This window comes from Sander vitreus, chromosome 21, assembly GCF_031162955.1.
Source record: "Sander vitreus isolate 19-12246 chromosome 21, sanVit1, whole genome shotgun sequence".
Lineage (NCBI taxonomy): Eukaryota > Metazoa > Chordata > Actinopteri > Perciformes > Percidae > Sander > Sander vitreus.
Genome location: NC_135875.1, coordinates 8,895,866 through 8,919,956, shown reverse-complemented (window position 1 = coordinate 8,919,956; position 24,091 = coordinate 8,895,866). Strand labels below are relative to the sequence as shown.

Sequence of the window (24,091 nt, the reverse complement as noted above, 5' to 3'; positions counted from 1 at the left end):
GCATTTTTGCTCTTTCAGTTTCTACAGATACATATCTGGTTATAAAATTATCCAAATCATTAGATACTAAATCATGATAGATTGTGTTTTATTACCAGAACAATGCAGTAAGGTCACAGCCCCAATTCTGTTGTTTTTATTATTTGGCAGCAAACCAAAATCTCTTCCCTGTGTGTGTGTGTGTGTGTGTGTGTGTGTGTGTGTGTGCGCGCACGGACGGATGTGCCATATGCAGTGCTGAAATGGTTGATGGCGAGTGCAGGGCGAACCTTTACCACTCCTGTTCAGCAGCAACTTCAGCTCCTGCCTCTACTCTTCAAGGTAAGAATATACACACACACACACACACACACACACACACACACACACACACACACACGCATGCACGCACACATGCACACAGGTCCCTGCGCAGCATTATTACCCACTCAATCTTACTTGCCCATTAAACTCAATTTCTCTCTTCATTTACTCAAAATGGTGCGTAGCTCTGTCTCTTCCTACCTCTCTCCATCTCTCTCTCTGTTTCTCTCTCCCTGCAGATTGCCCCAGTGGAGATTGATGAGAGCTATGATGAGATGAAGCAGGATGCACGCATGTGTCTCTCTCTTATGTCCCAGGGCCTGCTGTATCCTGAGCACATCCCTCTAGTTCTGGCAGCGCTGGAAGAGGTAATATGCACACACTCAAACGCACACACACACACACACACACACTGCCACACCTGCCTGTTGTTAGTGTTTAGAGCCTATGCTGCCCAAGGTGTTGTTAGACTAAAAACAACCTGTGCTATTTTAATTTGCTTACTTTGTGATTTAGATACAGCATTTCTGCTGTGAGTTTTGTATGTGAGTGGCACCCCTGTTGTTGAACCATTACGTCTGCAGTTTGCAAAAAAAAAATTGTTTCACCTTGACACCCAAACTTATTTTTATTTTATTTTGGAAACATTATCTCATGCGCACATGATCGCATGAATTTCTGAGGGTCACTTTTTTGCACATTTAAAACAATATTTGTCAACTTAGAGAGATTTTAAATAGTTAAATCCAAATATTAAATGTTACACCTGAATGTTAAATGTTAAATCTAAATGCTAAATCTAAATCTAAATGTTAAATTTAAATCTAAATCTAAATGTTAAATCTAAATATTAAATCTAAATGCTAAATCTAAATCTAAATGTTAAATCTAAATGTTGAATCTAAATCTAATTTTTAAATCTAAATGTTAAATATAAATGTTAAATCTAAATCTAAATTTAAATGCTTAATCTAAATATAATTGTTAAATCTAAATGTTAAATCTAAATTTAAATGTTAAATCTAAATTTAAATGTTAAATCTAAATCTAAATGTTAAATCTCAATCTAAATTTAAATGTTAAATCTAAATCTAAATGTTGAATCTAAATGTTAAATCTAAATCTAAATTTAAATGTTAAATCTAAATGTTGAATTTAAATGTTAAATCTAAATGTTTCGAGATGCATTTTGAATGTGCATATTAGTTAAATATTTAGTTTCACCCGAAACATTTAGATTTAACATTTAACATTTAGATTCAACATTTAGATTTAACATTTAAATTTATATTTAGATTTAACATTTAGATTTAGATTTAACATTTATATTTAACATTTAGATTTAACAATTAGATTTAGCATTTAGATTTAGATTTAACATTTGATTTAACATTTAGATTTAGATTTCAATTTAACATTTACATTTAGTATTTAGATTTAACATTTAGGTGTAACATTTAATATTTGGATTTAACTATTTAAAATATCTCTAAGTTGACAAATATTGTTTTAAATGTGCAAACATTGTTTGAAGCTAAATGTGACAAAATGTTGCTGTTATTTTCAGCGTGAGCCACTTTACAAACGGCACCCCATAAACAGCTAGCCGGATTGTGAGGATAAAAAAATTATATTTTTTATTTGTCTTATATTTTGCTTTATAAATAAATACCTGCAACACTAATGTTCCCATCAGCCTCAATTGTACTTTGTGTTTAGTGATAACAATGTTTTCATGCTAACAAGCTACACCAAGATGGTGAACAAGGTAAACATTATACCGGTTTACCATGACAATGTCACTGTAAGTATGTTAGCATGCTGACATTAGCATTTAGCTCAAAGCACCACTGTTCCTATACAGCCTCACAGAGCTGCTATTTGATGGAAACGTTAGACGGGATGAGAAAGCATGTTGACATAGTCATTGTTAGCATGTTAGCATTCTGACGTTAGCATTTAGCTGAAAGCACTGCAGCATTTATGTACAGCCTCACAGAACCCCGAGAATGGCTGTAGACTTTTAGTCTAGCTTTTAGCTAGAACTGAAAGATTTTCATTGTATGACAGGTGACAATAAAACTTGATTAACTGGTATAGAGTAGCATATGATCTGATGCAAAATTATCATCTTGATCTCACAAGATAATAACTTGTGCACACATCGTGTGAATCATGTGTCAGCAACGTAATATTTTGTTTGCACAGGACTTGTGGCTATACAAACCCCAACCCATCTCTCTCTTTATCTTACTCCCTTTCCTTCCCATTTTTCTCTCTAGATGGCAGGCAGCAGATCGTGGCATGCACGCTTCTCAGTACTGACCTACCTCCAGATCATGGTTTTCTACAACTTGTTTACCCTGCTCAGTGTGCCTGCTGAGGTGCTCCGCATACGAAAGCTGGTGATGCAGCTGCTGCTTGATGAACAGCTTGAGGTAATGTATGCAGTAAAAGGCAGCAAACACTGGTTTAATACAGCCATTGCCCCTCTGCAAATAATAATTGTCACAGGATTATAAATGGCCACTTATTGTCCCCTACTTTCTCCTCACTAAATCTTAATCCCTCTTTTCTATTCACAGTTATTGCTTAAAAATAACCCTCTACATCTCTGCTCAGCTCTTAAGTTATTGTCCTGTTTTGATGCTTTCTCTTCTTCTGTGGTTACAGGGATGTTGATAGAGCACTATGGCCGTCTTGCACTCCTTGTAGCTGGTTGTAATATAAGTGATCTAAAAATAACATTATAAATCAATCTAATGCACGAAATAAAATGTAGCATATTTGTTTTGACTGTTAATCTTGACCAACGGCTAATTATTTAATGTCAATTTATTGAATGCAATACAATCTACTTTACTACTCATGCACAGACTATACTGTAGAAGTATCTTCTAATATTGAGTTACGTCATCTTTTGTACAATCCATGTCTTACTTGTCCTTAGGCTTTTAAAAACCTTTAACCCTCTCTTTCCATTGATCTGGATGTACAGGTGAAAATCAATAAGCACTGAGCTTCACTCTGGTTGTCTAACTTACAAAAACAGTTGCTTCTATTAATATTTTGTAAACTGTGTAAGTGTACCGTACAGCTGGTGAATGTGTTGTTTATGTATCATTGTCTATTTCAATGCATCACCCGTCACTCAAGGCTTATTCATAATTTATGCAAAGTGATGCAGGAAGGCAGTGATGCTGCAAGTGAATTTTACCTCAGCTCAACTCAGCATCTATCCCTTCTTCTCCTATTTTTGCTCCTCCTCCTCTATTCATCTCTGTCCCGTGTACCTCGCTTTCCCTCGATCTCCGTGCACTCTTTTAATAAATTGTGTATGCGTTTCTTGCCCTAAAACTGCCTCGTCCTTTTCTCCGCTTCTCTTTGTCGGTTCTTCACAGGTCTCGTTTTTTCTTTTTCTCTCCTTGCTGTCCCTCCCTCTATTCCCCCCACCCCCACACCCTTCCTCCTTCTCCCTGTAGGTGAGGGACATGGCAGGCACCACCCTCAGTGGTTTACTGCAGTGTCAGTTCTTCCCTCTGGACCCCAGTCTGCAGACACAGCTCCAGACGCTGAGTCAGACTTACCTCCCCAAGGCCAGAGGAGAGCTGGCCTCCACAGGTACACACACACACACACACACACACACACACACACACACACACACACACACACACACACACACACACACACACTTACGTGCATGTCACAATCACACAGTGAGGCAATCACAGTAATACTTGCCCTATTACCCTTTCTTATCCCAGGGGAATTGTGAACCTTGAAATTCTAAGAGGCTCATTTTAACTCCCTGTGTGTGTGTGTGTGTGTGTGTGTGTGTGTGTGTGTGTGTGTGTGTGTGTTCACAGACTTAGTGCGGCGGCATGCTGGAGTGCTCGGCTTCAGTGCGTGCATCCTGTCGAGCCCCTACGATGTCCCAGACTGGATGCCTCAGATACTGATGGATCTGAGCGACCATCTCAACGACCCACAGCCTATAGAGGTACACACACACCCACACAGTCACATACAAACATCTAGCTCAACACAGTGTGAGCTGAAAGAATACAATTTCATTGTCCAATTGAGGAGAAAATTGTGTCTTTGGCCTTACTTCAGGCATGAAGAAGACATACAATGTAATCCGTAGCACAGTTTAAATAATACATTACGGTGATGGGGAGCCAATGATGATGATAATTTACTGCTTTTCCTGTTGCTAAGTGAAAGAGACAAGAAAGAATATACAATGGAATACAGTTAAAGAATATATTTGCGAGTAGATGAATTACCTAGTCTGTTACAAGTGTCTGAAAAGAATAGTTGTACATATTATATTTAAAAATGGTAGACGTAGCAGATTGTGTGCAGAATAATAAGGATATAATATCTTCATTACTTCAGGCTGACTGACTAATCTGTAGTCAAAATCAGTTTTGGTTGTCAAGCCACAGGCACCTCTTTCCTTCCTTGCTTCCTTAAAATATAATCTCATCTTTTCTGTTTGAAGGCCATGAATGAGTGTACTTGATGTTTAAGTCATGAATACATCCTTGGTTGTACTGATCATCAGTTTAATTCCCTGTTTTTGTGTCCTTATTTAACCACACTAACTTTTCACCCCAAACTTGTTTCACTTTAAATAATTTCTATGTGGTGTCATGTCATTTCAACATCAATGTTATTATTATTATAACTCATTAGTTTTTAATTAATGTAAACAAATGCTGAATTGTCAGCTGCTGTTGGATTCTACACTGCATTTTACATTGTGTGTCTCCAGATCAGCAAGAGGCAGTGCTTAAAACAGGAACTATTTACTTTGCAAGTCATAATCAGCTAGTTCTGCTGTTAAACGTGACGGTAGCTCTCATTGTAAGAACTGATAGTGGCTGTTATCAAAGGCTGTTATCAGCTACTTTTTCCACCCCTGAATAACAAATGAAGTAACAGAAAGAACTCTTTACATCCTCCATTTAATGTAAAATGTCCTCATTTGGAGAAGCAAACACACCACTTTAAAATGTATATTTTTACTCCAGTGATGGAATATTATGGTTTCATGGGCTACTCAATCTTTGAGGAGTCTGATATACTGTGGGTATATACAGGAATAATTTGGGTTATAATGTTAACGGTCTTCAAAGTAAGCTTTTATTTAAGTTTAGTATAAAAATGAATTGAAAATATCTTGTCAAATCCAAAATTAAGTAAGTTACTAAATAGGAGTATGGCCGCAAATCCTATGTTACATCTCACTTATCTAGAAGCCAAAGATCTGTAGTTGAACAATTGGGAACTGGTATTCTTCTGCTGGCTATTGATGTTGGCAGATTCAAAAGTATTTAGGAGGGAAACAGATTATGTGATTTCCTTTTTTTTTTATTCTGCACTGTACGCATAATTTAATAACTCAACGTTGATTTATGAGTTAACGATGAAATATTCAAGCCGTCACAAATTGGATTCGCTGTTTAAATTTGCTAACTTTGTCTCAAAAGCCTGAAAAAGAAGGCAAGATGGGACTATTTAATTAGTATTTACTCTGATTTCTCCAGGATCATACTGTATATTAAAGGTTTTTGTTTTTGATTTAGGAATTTGGTAAAAGAAATGTGTAACTACAGTAAAGGTAGTATTACCACAATGTAAAAATACTGTTACGAGTAAAAGTCCTACTTTCATAACTGTACTAAAATACAGAAGTATTACAAACAAAATGTAGTTAAAGTATCAAGTACCCATTATACAGAAAATGCCCCTCTGTGTTTTATTATCATATATAATAGTATTAGATCATTATTTCTTATGCTTTAATGTGTAAGTGGCATTTAACTGTTGAGGTGAGGCTGATTTTAACTACTTTAAAAACGGTTTAGTACTTTCGTCAATAACAATGCAACAAATGTTGATCTTAATATACAAAGTACTTACTGTTGTCAAACAAATGTAGTGGAATAAAAAGTGCAATGTTTACCTCTGAAATGTAGTTAAGTATAAAGTAGCGTATAATGGTAATACTTAAGTAGGGTACAAGAACTAAGTAAAGTAAAAGAATATTCTTAAGTACAGTGCTTGTATGTGTATGGTGTGATGTATTTATTACATTACACCACTGTTTTTCAGTATTGTTTTAAAAATGTGTGCTTTTGCATTCTGGATCTGGCTTACACCAATTTGTGGTGTCTTGTAAGCCTATGCGTCAGTAATGATGATCATGTGTGTTGTCCCAAGATGACGGTGAAGAAGACCCTGTCGGAGTTCAGGCGTACTCACCACGATAACTGGCAGGAGCATCGGCAGTGCTTCACTGACGACCAGCTGCTCGTGCTCACAGACCTGCTGGTGTCACCCTGTTACTACGCATAGACAGCCAGCTGCCTTGCCAGGTCCTCTACAGACTGACTAACTACACCTTTTAACAGTGTTGGGATTGTCTGTGTTAAAATAATGTCTGATATTTTTTCACGTGCCAATGTTGGCCTTCAGTAACCCCAGTAAACCCAGCAGAAAAGCAGTCCTAGGCAAAACGGTTTCAAATATTTAACTTACTTGGTGTGTTTATTTTGTCTCGCCAAGCAGCTCAACAGCCCCAAAGGTGGCCATTTTACTTTAGAGATAATCTTTAGGGTAGCTTTTTTTATTGTTTAATATATTCAACCACTGATTTGCCCACATCTACCAGAAACCTCTGTATATTTTCAGATCACTATTTCTTATTACAGTGTTTCACTTTTAACTTGTAAAAGATTTTAAAATACATAACAAGTTGGAACTGTCCATAACAAGTTGGAACCGTTCATTTACTAAATACAAGAAAAACATGATATAAATATGTAGAATTAATGTAAATGTGTGTATATATATAAAATGTAAACATTAATATAATCAAATACTTCAAATGCTATAGTATCTACACTATCTAATGGTTTCTACAGTTGTAATGTGACCCAACACTAATCATGCAATGTCATGCTTCTAATACTGTATATGTATTACTTAAAGTTCTCATATTATGCTTTTTGGCTTTTTCCCTTTCCTTTATTATGTTATATATCTTTTTTGTGCATGTAATAGGTTTACAAAGTGAAAAAGCCCAAAGTCCACCCCAAAGAGACTTACCATCTCCAACAGAAAACACTGTTCACAAACTGCTCCAAACAGCTCTATTGTAGTCCAGCCTTTACTTCCGTGACAAATGTGCGTCATTTTGCGTCACTTTGTAACACACGTTATATTGCTTGCCTAGCTGCTAGTGTGGCACGCCCTCAAACCGCGATGTCCAGGAGACAGTGCAGAATTAAAACGTTACGTATGAAAGATTAATTTGTTAACATTTAAATAACTTACCACTCTAAAACATCTTGCTCCAGTCTAGGTTGCGAAGCTGGTTTGTGTTGTTCTGCCTGTGTTTTGGGATCAGACTCACAGGTTTGTTTGGATCACACTAGCTTGCTTGCCTACTCTGCTTCTGACTGGCTAGTAGTCCTTACCTAGGTACTGCGCATGTGCGACTCCCAACAACAATGGGATAGAAGTGAGATGCCTCACTCGGTGCAAATTAAACCATGTAAACCTCATCTGGTACAACCTCTAAATACAAGTATGAACTTCAAAATGAGCATAATATGAGGTCTTTAATATTGATAGAAATGATGTAAATTATAAAAATGTGTATAACACAAACATATATTAATGTATAACATGCTGTAATATCATTTTATCATATTCCTGAACAACCAACTGAGTTGTATTATACAATAGCTCAACACTGAGAATTTACTGTTTTCTGTTCAATAAATGCATTGCATCGTTTATAAACAGATGTATTTTATTTTAGAGAGGAAGAATGAGTGTGGCATGCTGTGCGGGGTCGACGGATCATGTAATATATTTTTCTGTGTACATCCATATCACATAGATGCCCACAGCAGATTATGTTCTGAACAGAGACAGAGATCAAACATAGATGTTTCTTTCTGCACGGATAGTTTTTAGTTCGGTTATACAGATGCTGCTACAAACCACAGCCAATTTACACTGGTAACAGGTTTCAAGTGTGTGTGTGTGTGTGTGTGTGTGTGTGTGTGTGTGTGTGTGTGTGTGTGTTTAAGAAAGACAGGATCACAAATAGAGTTGTCACTATTTCTATTCTGCACGTTGATTTTTTTCTGATGCAGTGCTTTTGACTTTGATATGTTCACTGTGCTGAGACGTATGCTGGCAGAATGAGTATAGCTTTTGTACAATCTGGAATAAATGTGTTCTTGCGTGGCTGTACACTTTGTGATAGTGTGATTACAGTAGTATGGTGATGATACCTGCCCTGAAACTTGGTTAACATATCAAAAGAAGAGATCAAGGACATTTACCAAGGCAGGATTACCTGGTAGAGAGAATAACTTTGGAAAGAGTCCTGTTAATGTCTTCTTAAAAAAACGTATTTGTGCATGACTGATGATTTTCCCAAACCTAATATTCAGTTTTTGTTTTGGAGATTAGAAACAGTATCACAGGTTGTCTGGCTGACCTGGTTTTCTTTTTTAAATATTATTTCAATAATCTAAATTTGAAGGTGAGGTAATCAAATGATGGTTCCATCAGATTCGTTTATTTCAGTCTGTGTTGTTTTTCTTTACTCTTTTCAGGGGCTTTGAGTGCACCAAAAAAATCATGTACTTAAATGTAATGTACTGAAATAATACTGCTCTGGTTTCCACTTTTTTAACAAAATAAACCTACTGGAAATGTTACGTCAGCACTATATTGCAGCCAGCAGTACACGCATACATCACATGATATTTAAACATTAATAGAAACAGACCAAATGTATATGTGAATGTAGATTTATTCACTCAGAATATATTTATTAATTCAAAACATTCATCGCTTGCTCTGTTTTATATTGTACAAGGTGTGAATTGAAGAGTTTATCCAAAGCGTATTTTGTGATCACCCTTATTTTTAGGCAGCTTTCAAGTGTTGTTTTGCATGAGACAAAATGGTGACATTTACAGTATTGTAGTGTCACACTAAAAACGGACTTTGTCAACATATTTTCTGTACCTGACAACTATCCTTATTGGCCCCATGTATATCTTAAACCTGATATTATTTAACAAATCCAGCCTGGTATACATTATTTAAGTCTTATTTATTATCTAAACACAATCAACTTGTTTGAGTGTTTAAGTGTTTCTGCCCATTGTGTAGTCTCTCTCTCACTAAAGTTTCTAGAGAAAACAGGTGTGTGTCTGAGTCCTCAGGCAAAATTGTTCTCACAGCGTCAGCCAGCTGAAACAGGTACTCAGTGTTTTGCCCGCTTGGACCGGTAGAGTTGATGATCTGGTTGGCTATGTCCTCCAGTGAGGCGGGGCCGAGGTAGTCTGGATTGTCCTGAGAGCCGATGTAGAGCAGCATCTCGCTGGGCGGGGGAGAGAGTGGTGGACGGGGGTGAAAGGTCACAGTGATGACCTCATAACCACCTTTTTCTCTGTAGTCCAGGTAACTCTTCACTTCCTTCTCTCGGCCTGTCGGCAGCTTGTAGGCAACACCCCAAACGCATCCCTGGAGTGAAAGAAGAACAAGAGGTAGAGCTGGGCAATATATCGATATTATATCGATATCGTGATATGAGACTAGATATCGTCTTAGATTTTGGATATCGTAATATGCAGGGTTCATACGCATTTTAACCAATACTTTTCCATGACTTTTTGGCAAATTTCCATGACTGTGTTCCTGAAAATGCCAGTCAACATTATAAAATAAGAATAAAAATCTGTGTTAAAGTTTACCCTCAGAGGTTTAATAATAAAATGAATGACAATTTATGTGGTTCTTAGTGGGATTCGTAATATTGAGCCCCGAATAGAACGTTGAGGTTAAGACGACGTGAAAATACATTTATTAATCACATATTATTATGCTCCGTTAACAAAAAATTCCATGACTTTTCCAAAACCTTTCCAGGCCTGGAATTTGCATTTTTCAAATTCCATAACTTCTCCAGGTTTTTTCAAAACGTATGAACCCTGAATATGGCATAAGTGTTGTGTTTTCCTGGTTTTAAAGGCTGCATGACAGTAAAGTGATGTCATTTTCTGAACTTACCAGACTGTTGTAACTGTTCTATTATTTGCCTTTACCCACTTAGTCATTATATCCACATTACTGATGATTATTTATCTAAAATCTCATTGTGTAAATATTTTGTGAAAGCACCAATAGTCAACACTACAATATCGTCGCGGTAGCTGGTAAAAAAATATCGTGATATTTGATTTTCTCCATATCACCCAGCCCTAGCTTGGCATCTGTAGGAAAGAATGCAGAATGAAGAACTTAAAGAATAGTCTAGAAGCACTTAAATCTTACTTAAGTTAACTAGAGCTGATGCGATTAGTCGAACGACAGATCAAATGTGAAACTGTGCTTCTATGATAGTAAGCTTAATGTCTTTTGGTATTGGACTGTTCAACTTGGACTTTATGAAGCATATTTCAGCATTGTTTTTACACTTTTATGACAATTTATAGACCAAGCTTTTAATTGAGTAATCAAGAAAAGAATATGCACAATAATTAATAATGAAAATATTCTTTAGTTACAGTCCTACCACTGTTTGTGATCAACACGTAACTTAGTAGGATGATTTTGAAATTATCAGTAATATTTAAAAAGGTACTTATCAGTCACCTCAAAATACATTTATTCAATACAGTTTTCTTGATGCAACAAATCATCTCTCATCCAAGGTGAGAATACAATACACTGTCATCCCTCCCTTTATTTCTACTGTATAAGATGCAATCTTCTTTCCTAAACCATAGTAAAGCACTGCCGTGTTTTCCCTAGCTTTGTGGAAGACTTAGGTGCGCGTATTTGGTGGGGGGTTTAAGTGTCCTTCCTCAAGAATATGTGACCTTTTGGGTACCCAGATAGCTCAGTTGGTAGAGCGGGCGCCCATATATAGAGGTTTACTCCTCGACGCAGCGGGCCCGGGTTCGACTCTGACCTCTGGCCCTTTGCTGCATGTCATTCCCCCCTCTCTCTCCCCTTTCATGTCTTCAGCTGTACTGTCAAATAAAGGCCTAAAATGCCCAAAAAATAATGTGACCTTTTAAAAAAAAAAAATTGCAATATGAGAGACCCAAAGAAAACAAAACTGACTTCAAAGAGACAAAAATGCATGGGGAAATTGCTTTATTTTAATTGAAAAATTAAACAAAGCAATTTCAAAAACGGGAATGTATGGTTAAAGTGACAATAAAATGTAATAATAAAAACTGAAGCTCTGTCATTTTTCATACAATTATCTTGAATGACCTGTAACAGCAAACGAGACTAACAGTGAAAAGAACGCCATTTTTGTATTGTTTTTAGTCTGCCTGGGTTCGGTTTTTCACGCGCAGTCACAGAATGATTTGCGGCAGGTAGACGGCGCTACAGGAACACATTCTGATGGGTCAGACACCAAAAAGCCTGTGTTAGCGTATCCAGCCTTTTGAGCCAGGTAAAAGGAAGCAGGAGATTTCTCTCTATAGGCCTACTTGTATTTTAATGTTATTTTACAAGTTATCGGCTGTAGTTATAGCTGATAGTGGGGCAGGACCATCACAGAAAGGGAAAGACGACTGGCGAAATCTGAGCCAATCTCGGTCGTGCTTTCAACAGATGGAGACAATTATGGGATTGTAGCTAAGCATGGATGTATTAAGAGAACTGTTTGTAAGTGATTCAAAAACGTCCCCGAATTGGCCCTCAGGTATTTTATATGTCTATTTCATTCATAAAATAACTTTACAATGCGCGATGTGATTGTACGTCAGTAGCCGACACTAAATTATGTCCCCCTTAGTGCGGACGTTTTATTTCTTTTACTCCGTGTTTGTGTTGGCTTACCATTTTCTTTTCCATTGTCCCCCAGTAACGTTACTTGTGTAAAGCGTCCGTGGGTATAAATAAGTTATTATTACGTTGGTTGCTACAACAATCTTTTAATGCTTTGGCTCGTGACACAGTGACATTGATACCCGGTTTAGCTCACGAGACATCCAAAGTAGGCTAAGTTACTGTATGCAACACTTGAAATGCAACGATGCATCTGTAACTTATTCTTTTATTGTAATGAATGATTTTCTGTCTGAGCAAAACATTCATCGCAACTGTATGTGTGTAGGTGTGGTAAAAACACTACCGTTTTTGTCCAAAGCGGCTGCTAGAATCAACACAAACTGAAAGTTACATACTATATAGCCACTTTAAATTAAGGAGGGGCATGTCTTACCTCAGGATCCTCCACCAGTGTCACCACCCGGCCAGGCTGTAAAGGACACAGAGGCACAAGCATGTTAAAGGGGTGATAGAATGCAAAACCGATTTTACCTTGTCATAGTTGAATAACGACAGTTTGGTGGGTAAATAGGACATACATAGAACATCAAAATCCCATTGACATCCCTTTCCTCTGCAAATCAGGTTCCAGTTAATCTTATAATGGATATGTGTGTTGAGTTATTTAAACAAACGATCGGGGAAATAAACGCCTCTTGTCCGCGAGTCAGCTGGGGAGCTCTATCAATGAGAGCTAGCTTGCCTCCTCCTAACGAGACCTCTGAAATTCACAAAAGTGCATTAAATTGAAATCGGACAAAAATGTTAGCTAAGCTTTGAAAGACCTTAGGGTAGCTGTGATATACATGCCATGACAAAATTCAAACTGTAAACTATAGTTATGCCGAAAGTGTAGCGGCGATCTTTTCCCATAGGAATGAATGGGACACATAGCCTAGCTAGCAGCTCCTCCTAACGAGATCCCTCAAATTCACAAAAATGCCTTAAATTGAAATTGGACAAAAGTGTTAGCTTTGTAAGACCTTAGGGTAGCTGTGATATACATGCCGTGACAAATTCAGACTGTAAATATACGATAGTTATGCCGGCAGCTGGCAGCTGTCCAGCTCCGCGAAGCCCTGAGCCCCAGTAGTCCAGTAACCCAGAAACAGTGTCTTTGTCCTGGGAATGGAGCCCAGCAGGCTGCCGCTTTCTCGTCAGACTGTGTGGAGCTCCTGAAGTCTGACACGTCTTACCAAATTTGCAATTAGCAAATTTAATAACGAAATAGCGGACAAACAATGTATAATGTTGCAGTGTCTGAAATATGAGACCTGCTGTCTTGTCTCCAATGTATGTGTGTGTGTATGTGGTTCGCTCAACCAATCAGCGTGCAGCTCATCTAAATAATCATGAGCATACCATATTTGAAAGAAAAGCTCTTGTTCCAAATAGAGCCATATTCACAGGGTATTTAAGGGCCTATAGAATAGCATTCGAGCCATTTTTAGCCAAACCAATGTTACATATCCTATTAGGAGACCTTAAGGAACAGTGTGAAATACCCTATATAATCATTCTATCACCCCTTTAAGGAACCAAGTAGGATTATGTAGAAGTCATTTTATAAAAATTATATTTACTACATACTATACAAATGTCAACAAAACAAAATATGGTTGTTTTATGGAAATGTTTTGGAAATAATACAAGCTACGGTAGCATATAAACTGTAATGAATAACCTGTAACGTTAATGTTTAGTTTAAATCCCCCTAATAATAATGAAAAATAATAATAAATTAAAGGGATACATGATATATAACACCACAATGAGCTGCTGTATGAGATCTAACCATAGACTGTATGGGTCCAGACACTGACTATCTCTTTTTAAGAGATAGGCCTAGCTAAATAATGACTTGTGGATCTAATCTAAATGGCAACATCCTAACATTTCTCTCCGTCCTATTCTTTAATACAGTAGCTTAGTAGTTAAGGTAGTAGCATTAGCTACTGTATAACGATATAGTTTTTTTGATGGCCAGCTAGCTAACGTTAAGGTTAAGGACCAAATGTGATGTGTTTTAAAGTAAATTAACAATGTCAACAGACAGATCTTTCTGTGTTTACACAATAATTTAAAACTAGAATTTTTTAAAAGTTTTTGTTACTTATCCCATTATATTTTTTTGTTTACATTTCATATCCTGCTTTCCCCGGATTTTGGCATAACGACATCTTACAAAGTAACACTGAGCACACACACATGGCAACCTTGCATCAGTTATTGCGACTGTTAACGTTATAAAGAGCCCAAAAAGAACAGCGTATGCTCACCTTACCCGGTACTCCTCGGTGGTCGGTACTGCCCTGCCAAAACCGACGGCTGAAGCCTTTTATGTAGCCTACTCTTGTTTCCTCATAAGGAAAATCCACTTTCCATATAAGGGACCCGTAACCGAAAACCCACATACCGTAATAAGACACGCTAAGCCAACCGTTACCGTGGCGACAAAAAGGACGGTTCAATTAGAACTAACCTTAACGGACAACGTGTTAGGACTGTAGCTACACCTGCAACAGCGATGTTTTAACAGTAATAACCACGCTCATTTTTAGCTCTGTCCCAGGACTAGATGTTCAAATCATCTGTATTACGTAAGCACGCGTACTTCCGCTAAACAACTTTCAGTATAAAGCCCATTTTCAGATCATAGTGCACATTTTTTGATAACATTAACCATTGAGTGGGGTTCTTTGCAGTATTGCAATACAATGTTGTTTTTTCATAGCGTTTTGTTTTTTCACCCTATGTCGTATCACTATGGCATGTATTTAAGATCTGTTCGCTTTTATTTCGAAGGTAAATCGCCATTCTGCCATTACATTCTGTTTTTTTTATGTGTCATTTGAGGCAAATGGGCCGGACAAAGAGAACCACCGTCAAACCTTTCAACTACAATACGTTTTTTTTTTAAGTTAGCAAATTGCCATGACAGAGAGAGCCATATAAAGAATGTATTTTTTTTTATGTTATCTATTTGTTTTATGTTTGTCAGTAAACTATTGTTTTTAGTTATTGTTGTTTTAAAACTTTAAGTTTCTGTTAAAACCAGGCAAACCAGAAATGTTCTTGCCAGCCACTAAAAGTTGTTTTCCACATATAGGCTAAAGTAATGGTAACATATTGATAAAGAAAAAAAAAAAAACTAGAGACAGCAATTTCTGAAGAAAGCATTCACATACAAATACGTGTGGATGTGACCTTGAATAAAGGTTTATATAAGTATTCGTTCTTTTTTTATGATCTGATTGAACTATTGACTAATGTGTCCAAGTTCCTAGTTCTTCATAGGCTACCTTTCATATGCACTCATCCATTTATTTTCAATACATGTCCACTTGTGCTTATAAGATAAGATAAGATAAGATAAGATATACTTTATTAATCCCACACTGGGGAAATTCCTGTGTTACAGTTCAAAAGAAAAAACAATGTACACACATCAGAATAACACAAATACACATTAAGTAAACATAGGAGAAAAATGTATAAATATATAGACATAAAGTATATGAACAAGAAAATTGAATCAGTTATAATAATAATAATAGTAATAAAAAAAGACATGTTTACACAATAAACACCCTTATATAAACAGACAGTATATAAACACAGATATACAGATGAGTAAGGTGCTGGTGAATAGATATGACATATTGCACAGTTGGAGGTAACAAAGAGTGATAAATAAATCAATACACATAGTGCAGAATATTGTCCAGTGATGGCTCATATTGCAGAAACAGCTAGCAGTGCTACATTATGATGTTATATTAAAGAGTCTGACTGCTGCTGGAATGAAGGACCTGCATGCATGTGTTAAAACATAAACTGGGACAAATAACCCAGGGAATATGGGCTTCAGTCCTGACACCAGGGGGTGCTGAGTTTCTATTACCCACAGTGTAATACTATACAGTATTCATAGTGTGTTCTCCCAAATAACATGCTACCCATGTATGCCATGTGAGCACTGATTCGGAACCAAAACCAAGTGGACAGCCACAGTCTAGCCTGCAATGTCAACTCAATGAACATGAGCCATGCTCATTCTTCTGCCTCTGAGAGAATCTGGTCAGCAAACCTTTTACGTGAATTACCAGCCTTGAGTTTGGAGAGGCAGATCTGTAGTTGAAATCCACAGCTGGGCTGGAAAACATCTGCTATAAAGATACCCTTGTTCCAAACACCAAAACCAAACCCGATGCAGTGGAGCTGGTTACTGAAGGTTAGCTCTCAGGTGGGAATGGGTGTAAATGTGTGTGAAGTATACAGAAAAATATCATAGCACTTCTCGAAATTTAAAGCATGTAAATACAGCTGTTTTCAAATGCTGTGAGCATGATAGTTATATTAACTATAAACCTCTACAGAGCTACACAGAAGTGTACTTACATCCTGCTCCAAATATCTTAAACTACATGTACACATAATCTCATTAATTTGTGGTTTAACAAAAGCTTACAAAATGTACATGTACTGTGGTGGGCTTACTCTTTTGTGCAGCATTTGTCTTTGACAGGGACACTTTTGTAGGGGAAATTATTATGATGACAAACAACAGAGAAATTTAGGGAAATATATACAGTCCCCTTTACAGTACAGCCAGTTTGTTTATCTAGGAAAAGAAGCAGTTTTCATGATGAGAAATATGTTTTATTTGTTGAAGAAACATGCAGTATGTACCTTTACTAGATGAATTGGGCAAATTTGTTATCGCTTGTTTGGAAGATGGAAAACAAAGATGTTGCAGTAAATATGAAGATAACTCAAGAGGAATGGATGTGAAGAGAATTTACTGGAAAAACGTTGAGAGTCTTTTAAACACTATAGTCTGAAGCTTTCAGTACTAATATCGACCATGCAATTAAATGACTTCAAAACACCAAATTAAATCTAATGTAATCCACTCTCATTCCTGATGTAACCAAACGAGACACTGTATCAGCACTATAATCAAAGTATATCAAATAAGTAATTATTGCAAAAACAATTTAATCAGTTCTGGTATGTGGCCTTGCCCTCGTGTCTTCCTCCATCAGCATTTTTCTCCCATTTTCCATACGCGTTACATTACCTTTGTTTTATTCTCACAGGCATTCTTTCTCTCTGACAAGCACATCTCAGTTTTCAGTCGCTTTCCACTGTGCTCCACTTCTCTTAGTGTTCTTTCTTCATCTCCAGAGTTGTTGCTAAACGTTCTTGTTTTCTTCCATCTTCTGTTAATTCATTGGGGAGGTGACAAAGAAAGAGACTTACTCCACGTTTTCTTTTTTTACTTTAGTCGTTATAGCTTCTTTTCATTTAGGAAAGTCTGCATTTTACCCCAAACATCTCATCTGATATTTCTTGCATGTAAAGGGGCACTCCACCATTTTTACACTTACAAGTCAGTTTATTTGACATGATCAGAACTGCACAGTATTTGGAAACAGTTTTCTAAAAAGTCTACATGGTCTTTAGCTCCGTAACCTGCTCATTCCTCTCTGGTTGAGCTCTTATAAGAGATTTCTTCAGTTAGAAGAATTTATTTTTTCCACCAACCACCTACAAGATCATCTAACTAACCTCCAATATTAAGTTGTTCTCCTGCAGCGTTTGAGGTCTACAAAACCCATCCAAAGGTCTCCTACCTACTGACTCACTCTAGCAGCAGTGGTTGCGCACAAAAAACCTCTTGAACCTCTGACTCCATCTCAGCCGCCATAGTGAGGAATTGGTCAGCCGAGCCATAAAAGTCCACTATATGTAGAGAGCCGAGTTGAGTGGGCCATTTTGAGGCTCTGAGGCCTCAGACTGTTTGATCCTGAACTGCTCATATGACTCCTGAGATTTCTCTCACAGGCTCACATACAGGCGTAGTGAATGCAGTCACATCTATCACCACTGTTGCACTTGCCTGAGAATGTGATTCTATTCTGGGTATAACAACTAATAATGTTAAGGACTGTAAGATAAGACAGTCATTATTAGCAAGTCAATATTATCTATTTTGACTCTGTTTTTACAATGAGATGGCAAAAACCTAATTTGTAAAAATGTTGGACCAGCAGCATTGCCTAATTAGAATAATAGAATGTGAATCATGTTCACATTGGCATGACTGATATTCTCCCTCAGTCTTCAAACAAGATGTAACAATAGAAATGACGGAATAAAATTGAAGGTTTCATTGATGATAAATGCTGTGTTCTCCTTTGTCTTAGCAGCAACAAAAGCCAAACGTTTGGAGTCCATGTAATGATAGAGGCTTCTGTTAATACATATTTTCAGAATTTGATTATAAAGTTGAAGTTTCTGACGAAAAAAGCCTCTCAAGACAAAAGCCATCACTTGTCTTGGGAAATGTCTTTTGACTCAGATGGTGAAAATAAAATGAAAGACCTAAAGGCCATGTGGACTCTTCTAGCCTATATTATTTTTTGCACCACTAAGAAGAGAGCAATCTCCCTGTTATTCATTCTCTTAAAAAAGGAGGCATTTTTCACCTAAATTAGATTATTGCTGATCTTAACTTGTTTAATAATAATGAACCACAGGCTACTTTTCCTCATTGACTGATATCAAATAGTAAAACCTCTTACAGCAATGCCGTTGCTAAGTTAGATAAATGAAATTGGGGTCATTGTAACCTTTGAACTTTTTTCCCCCAATCATCCAATTTATATTTTTATTCCTCCTGCATGTGGTGAGTAACTACAAATATACAGTATATTCCTCACTTGGAACTGACATCACTGAAGGGATTTGAGATATTTCCCCCAAAAATTGGTATAAATAAGGCTTAAGTCCAGTAGCTGCAATGAAAACTAATACTCTAAAGCTTCCTCAGGCTTATCCAAAGTTTATAACTTTATCAGCATGATTGAGTGAGAAACATGAAGTGTAATAGAAGCCTGATCAGAAGGGACTTGGTTTTCTTGGCTGCAGGACTGTCCATTTTAATTGATCTATAGCAGAATAGGTGGTAGACTCCAGGATGTGTGGGATGTAAACATGTCAATCTTTAATCTTAAAAAGTAACATGACTGCAGAGAAAAAGAAAAAGCAGAAGTTATGACACAGATCTGGGTTGGTACAACTTTGCCATTGGTAAAACCAGTGAGTAAAAAACCCTGGATACATTTTTATACTATATTTTTATGGTTTCTGCTATGCTCAGAACATAGAGTGGGTAAATTACTTTGCTCCCTTCTTTGTCTAAATCCTTGACATTCAGTTGCCATAACGTCAGATGAAGTCAATGCTTTAGATTTGAATTGATGACAATCCTCAAGCAATCCTCTTAGTAGTATTCTATGAGGGCTTGGTGAAGACACTAACATATTTAGCATTGCTGTTAACTTTGGGAAGAACAAGGTCACCATGCTAACATAACCACAATGACAATGCTAAAATGCTGATGTAAAGCATGTATAATGTTAACCATGTGCATGTTAGCCAGCTGACATAATGGTAATAAACACTAAACACAAAGCACAGCTGAGGCTAGTGGGAATGTTGTTAGTTTTGCAGGTATTCAGAGTCAGAAATCAAAGTATTAGACAAATTAATATTTTGATGATGGTGGCGCTAGATGAAAAAGTCAGGGGTCACCATTTTTACAATTCATCCACTAGGGAATGTGAATGTCTGCACCAAGTTTCATGGCAATCCAGTTGGATGAGACAGTTCACTCTAAACCACAAATTTGAACCTCATGGTGGTGTTCGAGGAAATGCTAAGGGATCACCGATCACACCGATCAAATCATTAGGACTCATCCTCTGGGCACCATGGGTATTTTTACCAAATTTCATGCCAATCCATCCAATAGTTGTCAAAACTTTTCAGGGAGGCTTAAAATGTCTTGTTGTGGCACTACAGAAAAGGTCAGGTGGGTCACCAAAGTCATTAGGATACATTGTCTGGAACCCATTAATGGTAAAATCTTCATCCATTTGATAGTTGTTGAGATATTTTAGTCCATACCAAAGTGGTGGGCCTACCAACTACCAGGCTGACATTGCCATACATAGAGCCACGCTACTAGCATGGCTTAAAAGTGACCCTGGAATAGGCTGCATTAATGTTGAATATTCAGGCAGAACTTTGGGTAGAAAATAAAGTCTGGCTGCTATGCTGGCATAATTTTTGGATTGCAAATAGAACCGGCTTGAGATGGAGGTTCAAGAGCAGAGATGAGTCAAAGCCATAAATGGTGGACAGCTGGCTAAACAGTGGCTGGCCAAAGTGAACCCATAGCCATATTAGGGCAGAGCCGGTGTTGGCGCCGATCTGGCTGAAGAGCCACGGAGGAGATGGAGCCGACATTGAGCCAGTGCCAGAGAAAAATTTTGAGCAAAGCTGGAGCTGATTCCCATCCTGGAGATAAGTAGGAGTTGATGTCAGAGAGGGAGTTTCGCTTTTACAGAAGAAGCAGGAGCTGATGACGAAGAAGACGATGAGTGGATTGTGAGTTGCGTCAGAGTGGAACCAACCAGATAATTGCTGGAGAAGACCCAGCATAAAGCTGCTGGAGTCTGTACTGAGAACTGAAGTGGGGGAGGAGAACTGAGATGAAGAGGTGTAAGAGACTGGGGATTTATACAAGTTTTCTTTCTTTCTTCCATTTTATTATTTTTCTGATCTTAACGATGTGTTGAATTTAGAAGCACAGAACAGTGTGAAGCTGACGAAGAAAAGTTGTGCTGTCAGAGAATATGTTTAGTTTGGCAGGTGAAGAGGACTGATTTTATGTGATGAAAGGGAGTCTGTCACTCTGGCTGGAGACTGGACATTTGGCTCTGGACACTTGCAATATATTCCCTGAAAGTTATTTATTTTTCTTTCCAATGTTTGGTGAATGCTTGAAATGCCATGAAAATGTGTGCATTATATTTATAGTTCCTAGAGGATAAATTATCATGACTTTGATTATAGTCCTCTGACCTTTCTTCTATGGTCACCACTGGATGTATTGGCACAACATTAGTTAGTTAGTTAGGACATCCATTCCCCCCATTAAGTTGAATTAAAATTACTTTGATCCACCAACTTCTATTTAGAACCAAAATATAATTTGTCCATGAAGACGTTTTTCATCCTTACATACTGCTTTTAGACTTTTTACAGATGCAACTCAAGGTCTTTATGTTCTTCTCTCTCTGCCTCAGCCTTGCCATTTTATTTTCTACTTTTTCTGAACTATAGGTCTAAGAGAATAGATTATGTGATTATGTTTATGTATCAGTGTACTACTGATAACACTATAAAGCAGAGCATATTCATGATCAGAATGCCATGACATTGAAAAAGCAATGGAAAGGAAAGAAAGGATGCAGCTCAGAATTTATGGAAGCTCACTCAGATGTATCATCTTTATACATTTGAAAATGTGTGAAGTTACATCATAGCCCATTTAAAAAGGGGTATAGCAGTGTAAGAACCAAAGCTAACTAAAGGTCATTTTGAGTTTTTTTGTATTTGCTTATGTTTAAGTTTCTATATTATTATAGTTATTTGATGTTGACGTACATTGTATTCAACTATGAGCGTTGTTACAGATCTAATTTACTCTAGTTCTATGTTCGAGCTACTGCGCAGGTGCCTTTGTTTGCTAGAAAAACAGAGTTGTTGTGGGTCGGCGGCAAGGGGGTAAGCTTCACTTCAGAACTCAAACCTCCTATGGCGCCATGTTGATGGTACCAAACGATCACCTGACGTTAGCATTCCATTGACTGCCATTCATTTTGGCGCCACTTTGACAGCAAATAACTTTACATCTTTTTTGTCCATTGTTTATTTCTAAAGAAACACGACAATGTATAAAAGGCTCCATTACCTTGTATCTCACGTTATGGCTCCGTAGTAGACGTTTTTATAAAAATAGGCTAACGATTGTGTCATAACCACACAACTTACTGTCGCATAGCAGAGGAATTACCGTATAGTACAGGAGAAGCTTGCAGGCAGGCAGTTACATTAGCTGTTTAAGTTTAATTACTAATGTTAACTAGCATGTTAGTTAGCAATAATTAGCCTGTGCCTATGTTATCTCCTTAAATATACCTATGCTCTCCGTCTCTGCAAGATTCGGAATGATTGAGATTTCACTTGGCACAGCTACCAGAAGACTTACAACTTTCAGACAGGTTGCTCACGTCACATTTACGTCGTCTCTCAGTTGGAGGCTGTGCAGTAACGCTCAGCCATCACTGGAAAAGTGCTTCTCCTTCACTGGTCTCAAGGGGGTAAGCTTCGCTTCAGAGCTCGAATCTCCTATGGCGCCATTTTGATGCTACAAAGCGATCACCCGACATTAGCATTCCATTGACTGCCATTCATTTTGACGTCACTTTGACAGCGAATAACTTTACATCTGAAGCGTTTAAAGACTTTATTTGTCCATTGTTTATTTCTAAAGAAACACGACAATGTATAAAAGGCTCCATTACCTTGTACCTCACAACGTACAACTTTCAGACAGGTTGATCACGTCACATTTACGTCGTCTCTCTCAGTTGAACCTATTACCACTTGCAGACTCCCATTCTTTCACCCACCATCTCCTCTTTTGTTTTATTTTATTGTGAGCGCTGATAGCGCTGATTTATATAAGCGGATATAAGTGGAGGCACAAATGGAAGGGAACCCGTTTGTAGCTTACAGTGATGAGGTGGCCATGACTGTGTGATGGGTCAGATTGGCAATTTAGCCTGGCCACCAAGGAAGGTAATTGTTTTAGGGACCACAATGGAAATAAGTCTTTGGGCTTTATTGTGTCATCCCTGACTATTTATATATTTTTAATGTATGACACATGTACTGTTTCATATTTTTATATTTAAGTGGTCAAATAAAATCAATCAATCAATCAATTCCAGGGATGGCAAGGGTTACATTGGAAAGCTAAAGGAAGAAAAGGGAATGAGTATGGAGACTGGAGAGGAAGGGTATGTGTAGGTAAGCAACATAAAGAGACATCCTCTCCTCCTCCTCCTCTTCTTCTGTCATTTGTATCACTTTGTCCCTCCTCCTTCTCTCCTCCCGTTCCTTGTCCTTATCAGATAAGCGAGGACGCCTTCTTTCTAAAGGTGCCAGTAGACATCTCCAATAACTGTGTGTGTGTGTGTGTGTGTGTGTGTGTGTGTGTGTGTGTGTGTGTGTGTGTTTTCATGACAGTTATGGGAGCTTGTCATCGTGCTCCTCTAGATCAATGGAGCGCAGTTGCCTAGCAACCTGCTGATCGGGAGGAAGGAGGCGGGGGAGAGAGAGAGTGGCATAAGATTAGAAGAGAGAGGGATGGAGAGGTCTGGAGAGGGAAGGGAAGAAGGAATAGAAGTGGGTGAGATCAACAGTAAAGAATGCTGTGGTCGGATGACAGGAAATAAGACAGTAGAGCTTAGCGTGTCAAATCTGTCTTTGTGTGTACTGTAAGGGAAGGGTGAAGTGGAGGGAGGTGGTAGGTGGTGTGAATGCATGACGTGTGTGTGTGTGTGTGTGTGTGTGTGTGTGTGTGTGTGTGTGTGTGTGTGTGTGTGTGTGTTGATGTTGATACTATCTGAAATAGAACATCAAAGCACTACCATGGTGACGCCAGCAGCACCCTCTCTCTCTCTCTCTCTCTCTCTCTCTCTCTCTCTCTCTCAATTAGCTGCTGATTTGATTATCTTTATCTTAAAGGGGAACAAAGTGGTTAAATGCACTGCATTGGGAGGGAGCAGTGGTTGAGATAAACACTGGGGAATGAGCGAGAGGAAGGGGGGAACAATGGAGGGGGAATTTGGAGGGAGATGAATTTGGACGGGAGGAAATGAGTAGACGGGTGCAAAGAAGAAGAAGGGAGGTGAGCAAGGATGAAGCGAATGAAACGAGAGCAAAAGAGAGATGGATGGAAAGACAGTCT

At 37.8% G+C, this 24,091-nt stretch overlaps 2 protein-coding genes across 2 annotated transcripts in view; one reads left to right on the top strand and one right to left on the bottom strand.

Moving 5' to 3' along the window:
- Nucleotides 1-8,089, top strand: part of psme4b (proteasome activator subunit 4b) — a 35,919-nt gene extending 27,830 nt beyond the window's left edge. The window contains exons 42-47 of the mRNA XM_078279675.1: nt 236-321; nt 543-671; nt 2,586-2,741; nt 3,786-3,924; nt 4,173-4,306; nt 6,538-8,089. Of these exons, the coding sequence (XP_078135801.1) occupies nt 236-321; nt 543-671; nt 2,586-2,741; nt 3,786-3,924; nt 4,173-4,306; nt 6,538-6,672 (779 nt within the window). The 3' untranslated portion in view covers nt 6,673-8,089. The remainder of the gene's footprint in view (nt 1-235; nt 322-542; nt 672-2,585; nt 2,742-3,785; nt 3,925-4,172; nt 4,307-6,537) is intronic.
- Nucleotides 8,090-9,135: 1,046 nt separating this feature from the next.
- chac2 (ChaC, cation transport regulator homolog 2 (E. coli)) lies at nt 9,136-14,803 on the bottom strand. The gene is made up of 3 exons (XM_078279676.1): nt 14,478-14,803; nt 12,593-12,628; nt 9,136-9,870 (listed from the first exon to the last, which is right to left on the bottom strand). The coding sequence occupies exons 1-3, from the start codon at nt 14,610-14,612 to the stop codon at nt 9,475-9,477; spliced, it is 567 nt and encodes a 188-aa protein (XP_078135802.1). The 5' UTR covers nt 14,613-14,803; the 3' UTR covers nt 9,136-9,474.
- Nucleotides 14,804-24,091: the final 9,288 nt, after the last annotated feature.

Bases quoted from the DNA above. Each gene is read 5' to 3' on its own strand.
- chac2 (XM_078279676.1), bottom strand. From the start codon at position 14,612: ATGTGGGTTTTCGGTTACGGGTCCCTTATATGGAAAGTGGATTTTCCT. The intron at 12,629-14,477 runs GTGAGCATACGC...TGTCCTTTACAG, and splicing joins ACCGAGGAGTACCGGGTAAG to CCTGGCCGGGTGGTGACACT. The intron at 9,871-12,592 runs GTAAGACATGCC...CTTTCACTCCAG, and splicing joins CACTGGTGGAGGATCCTGAG to GGATGCGTTTGGGGTGTTGC.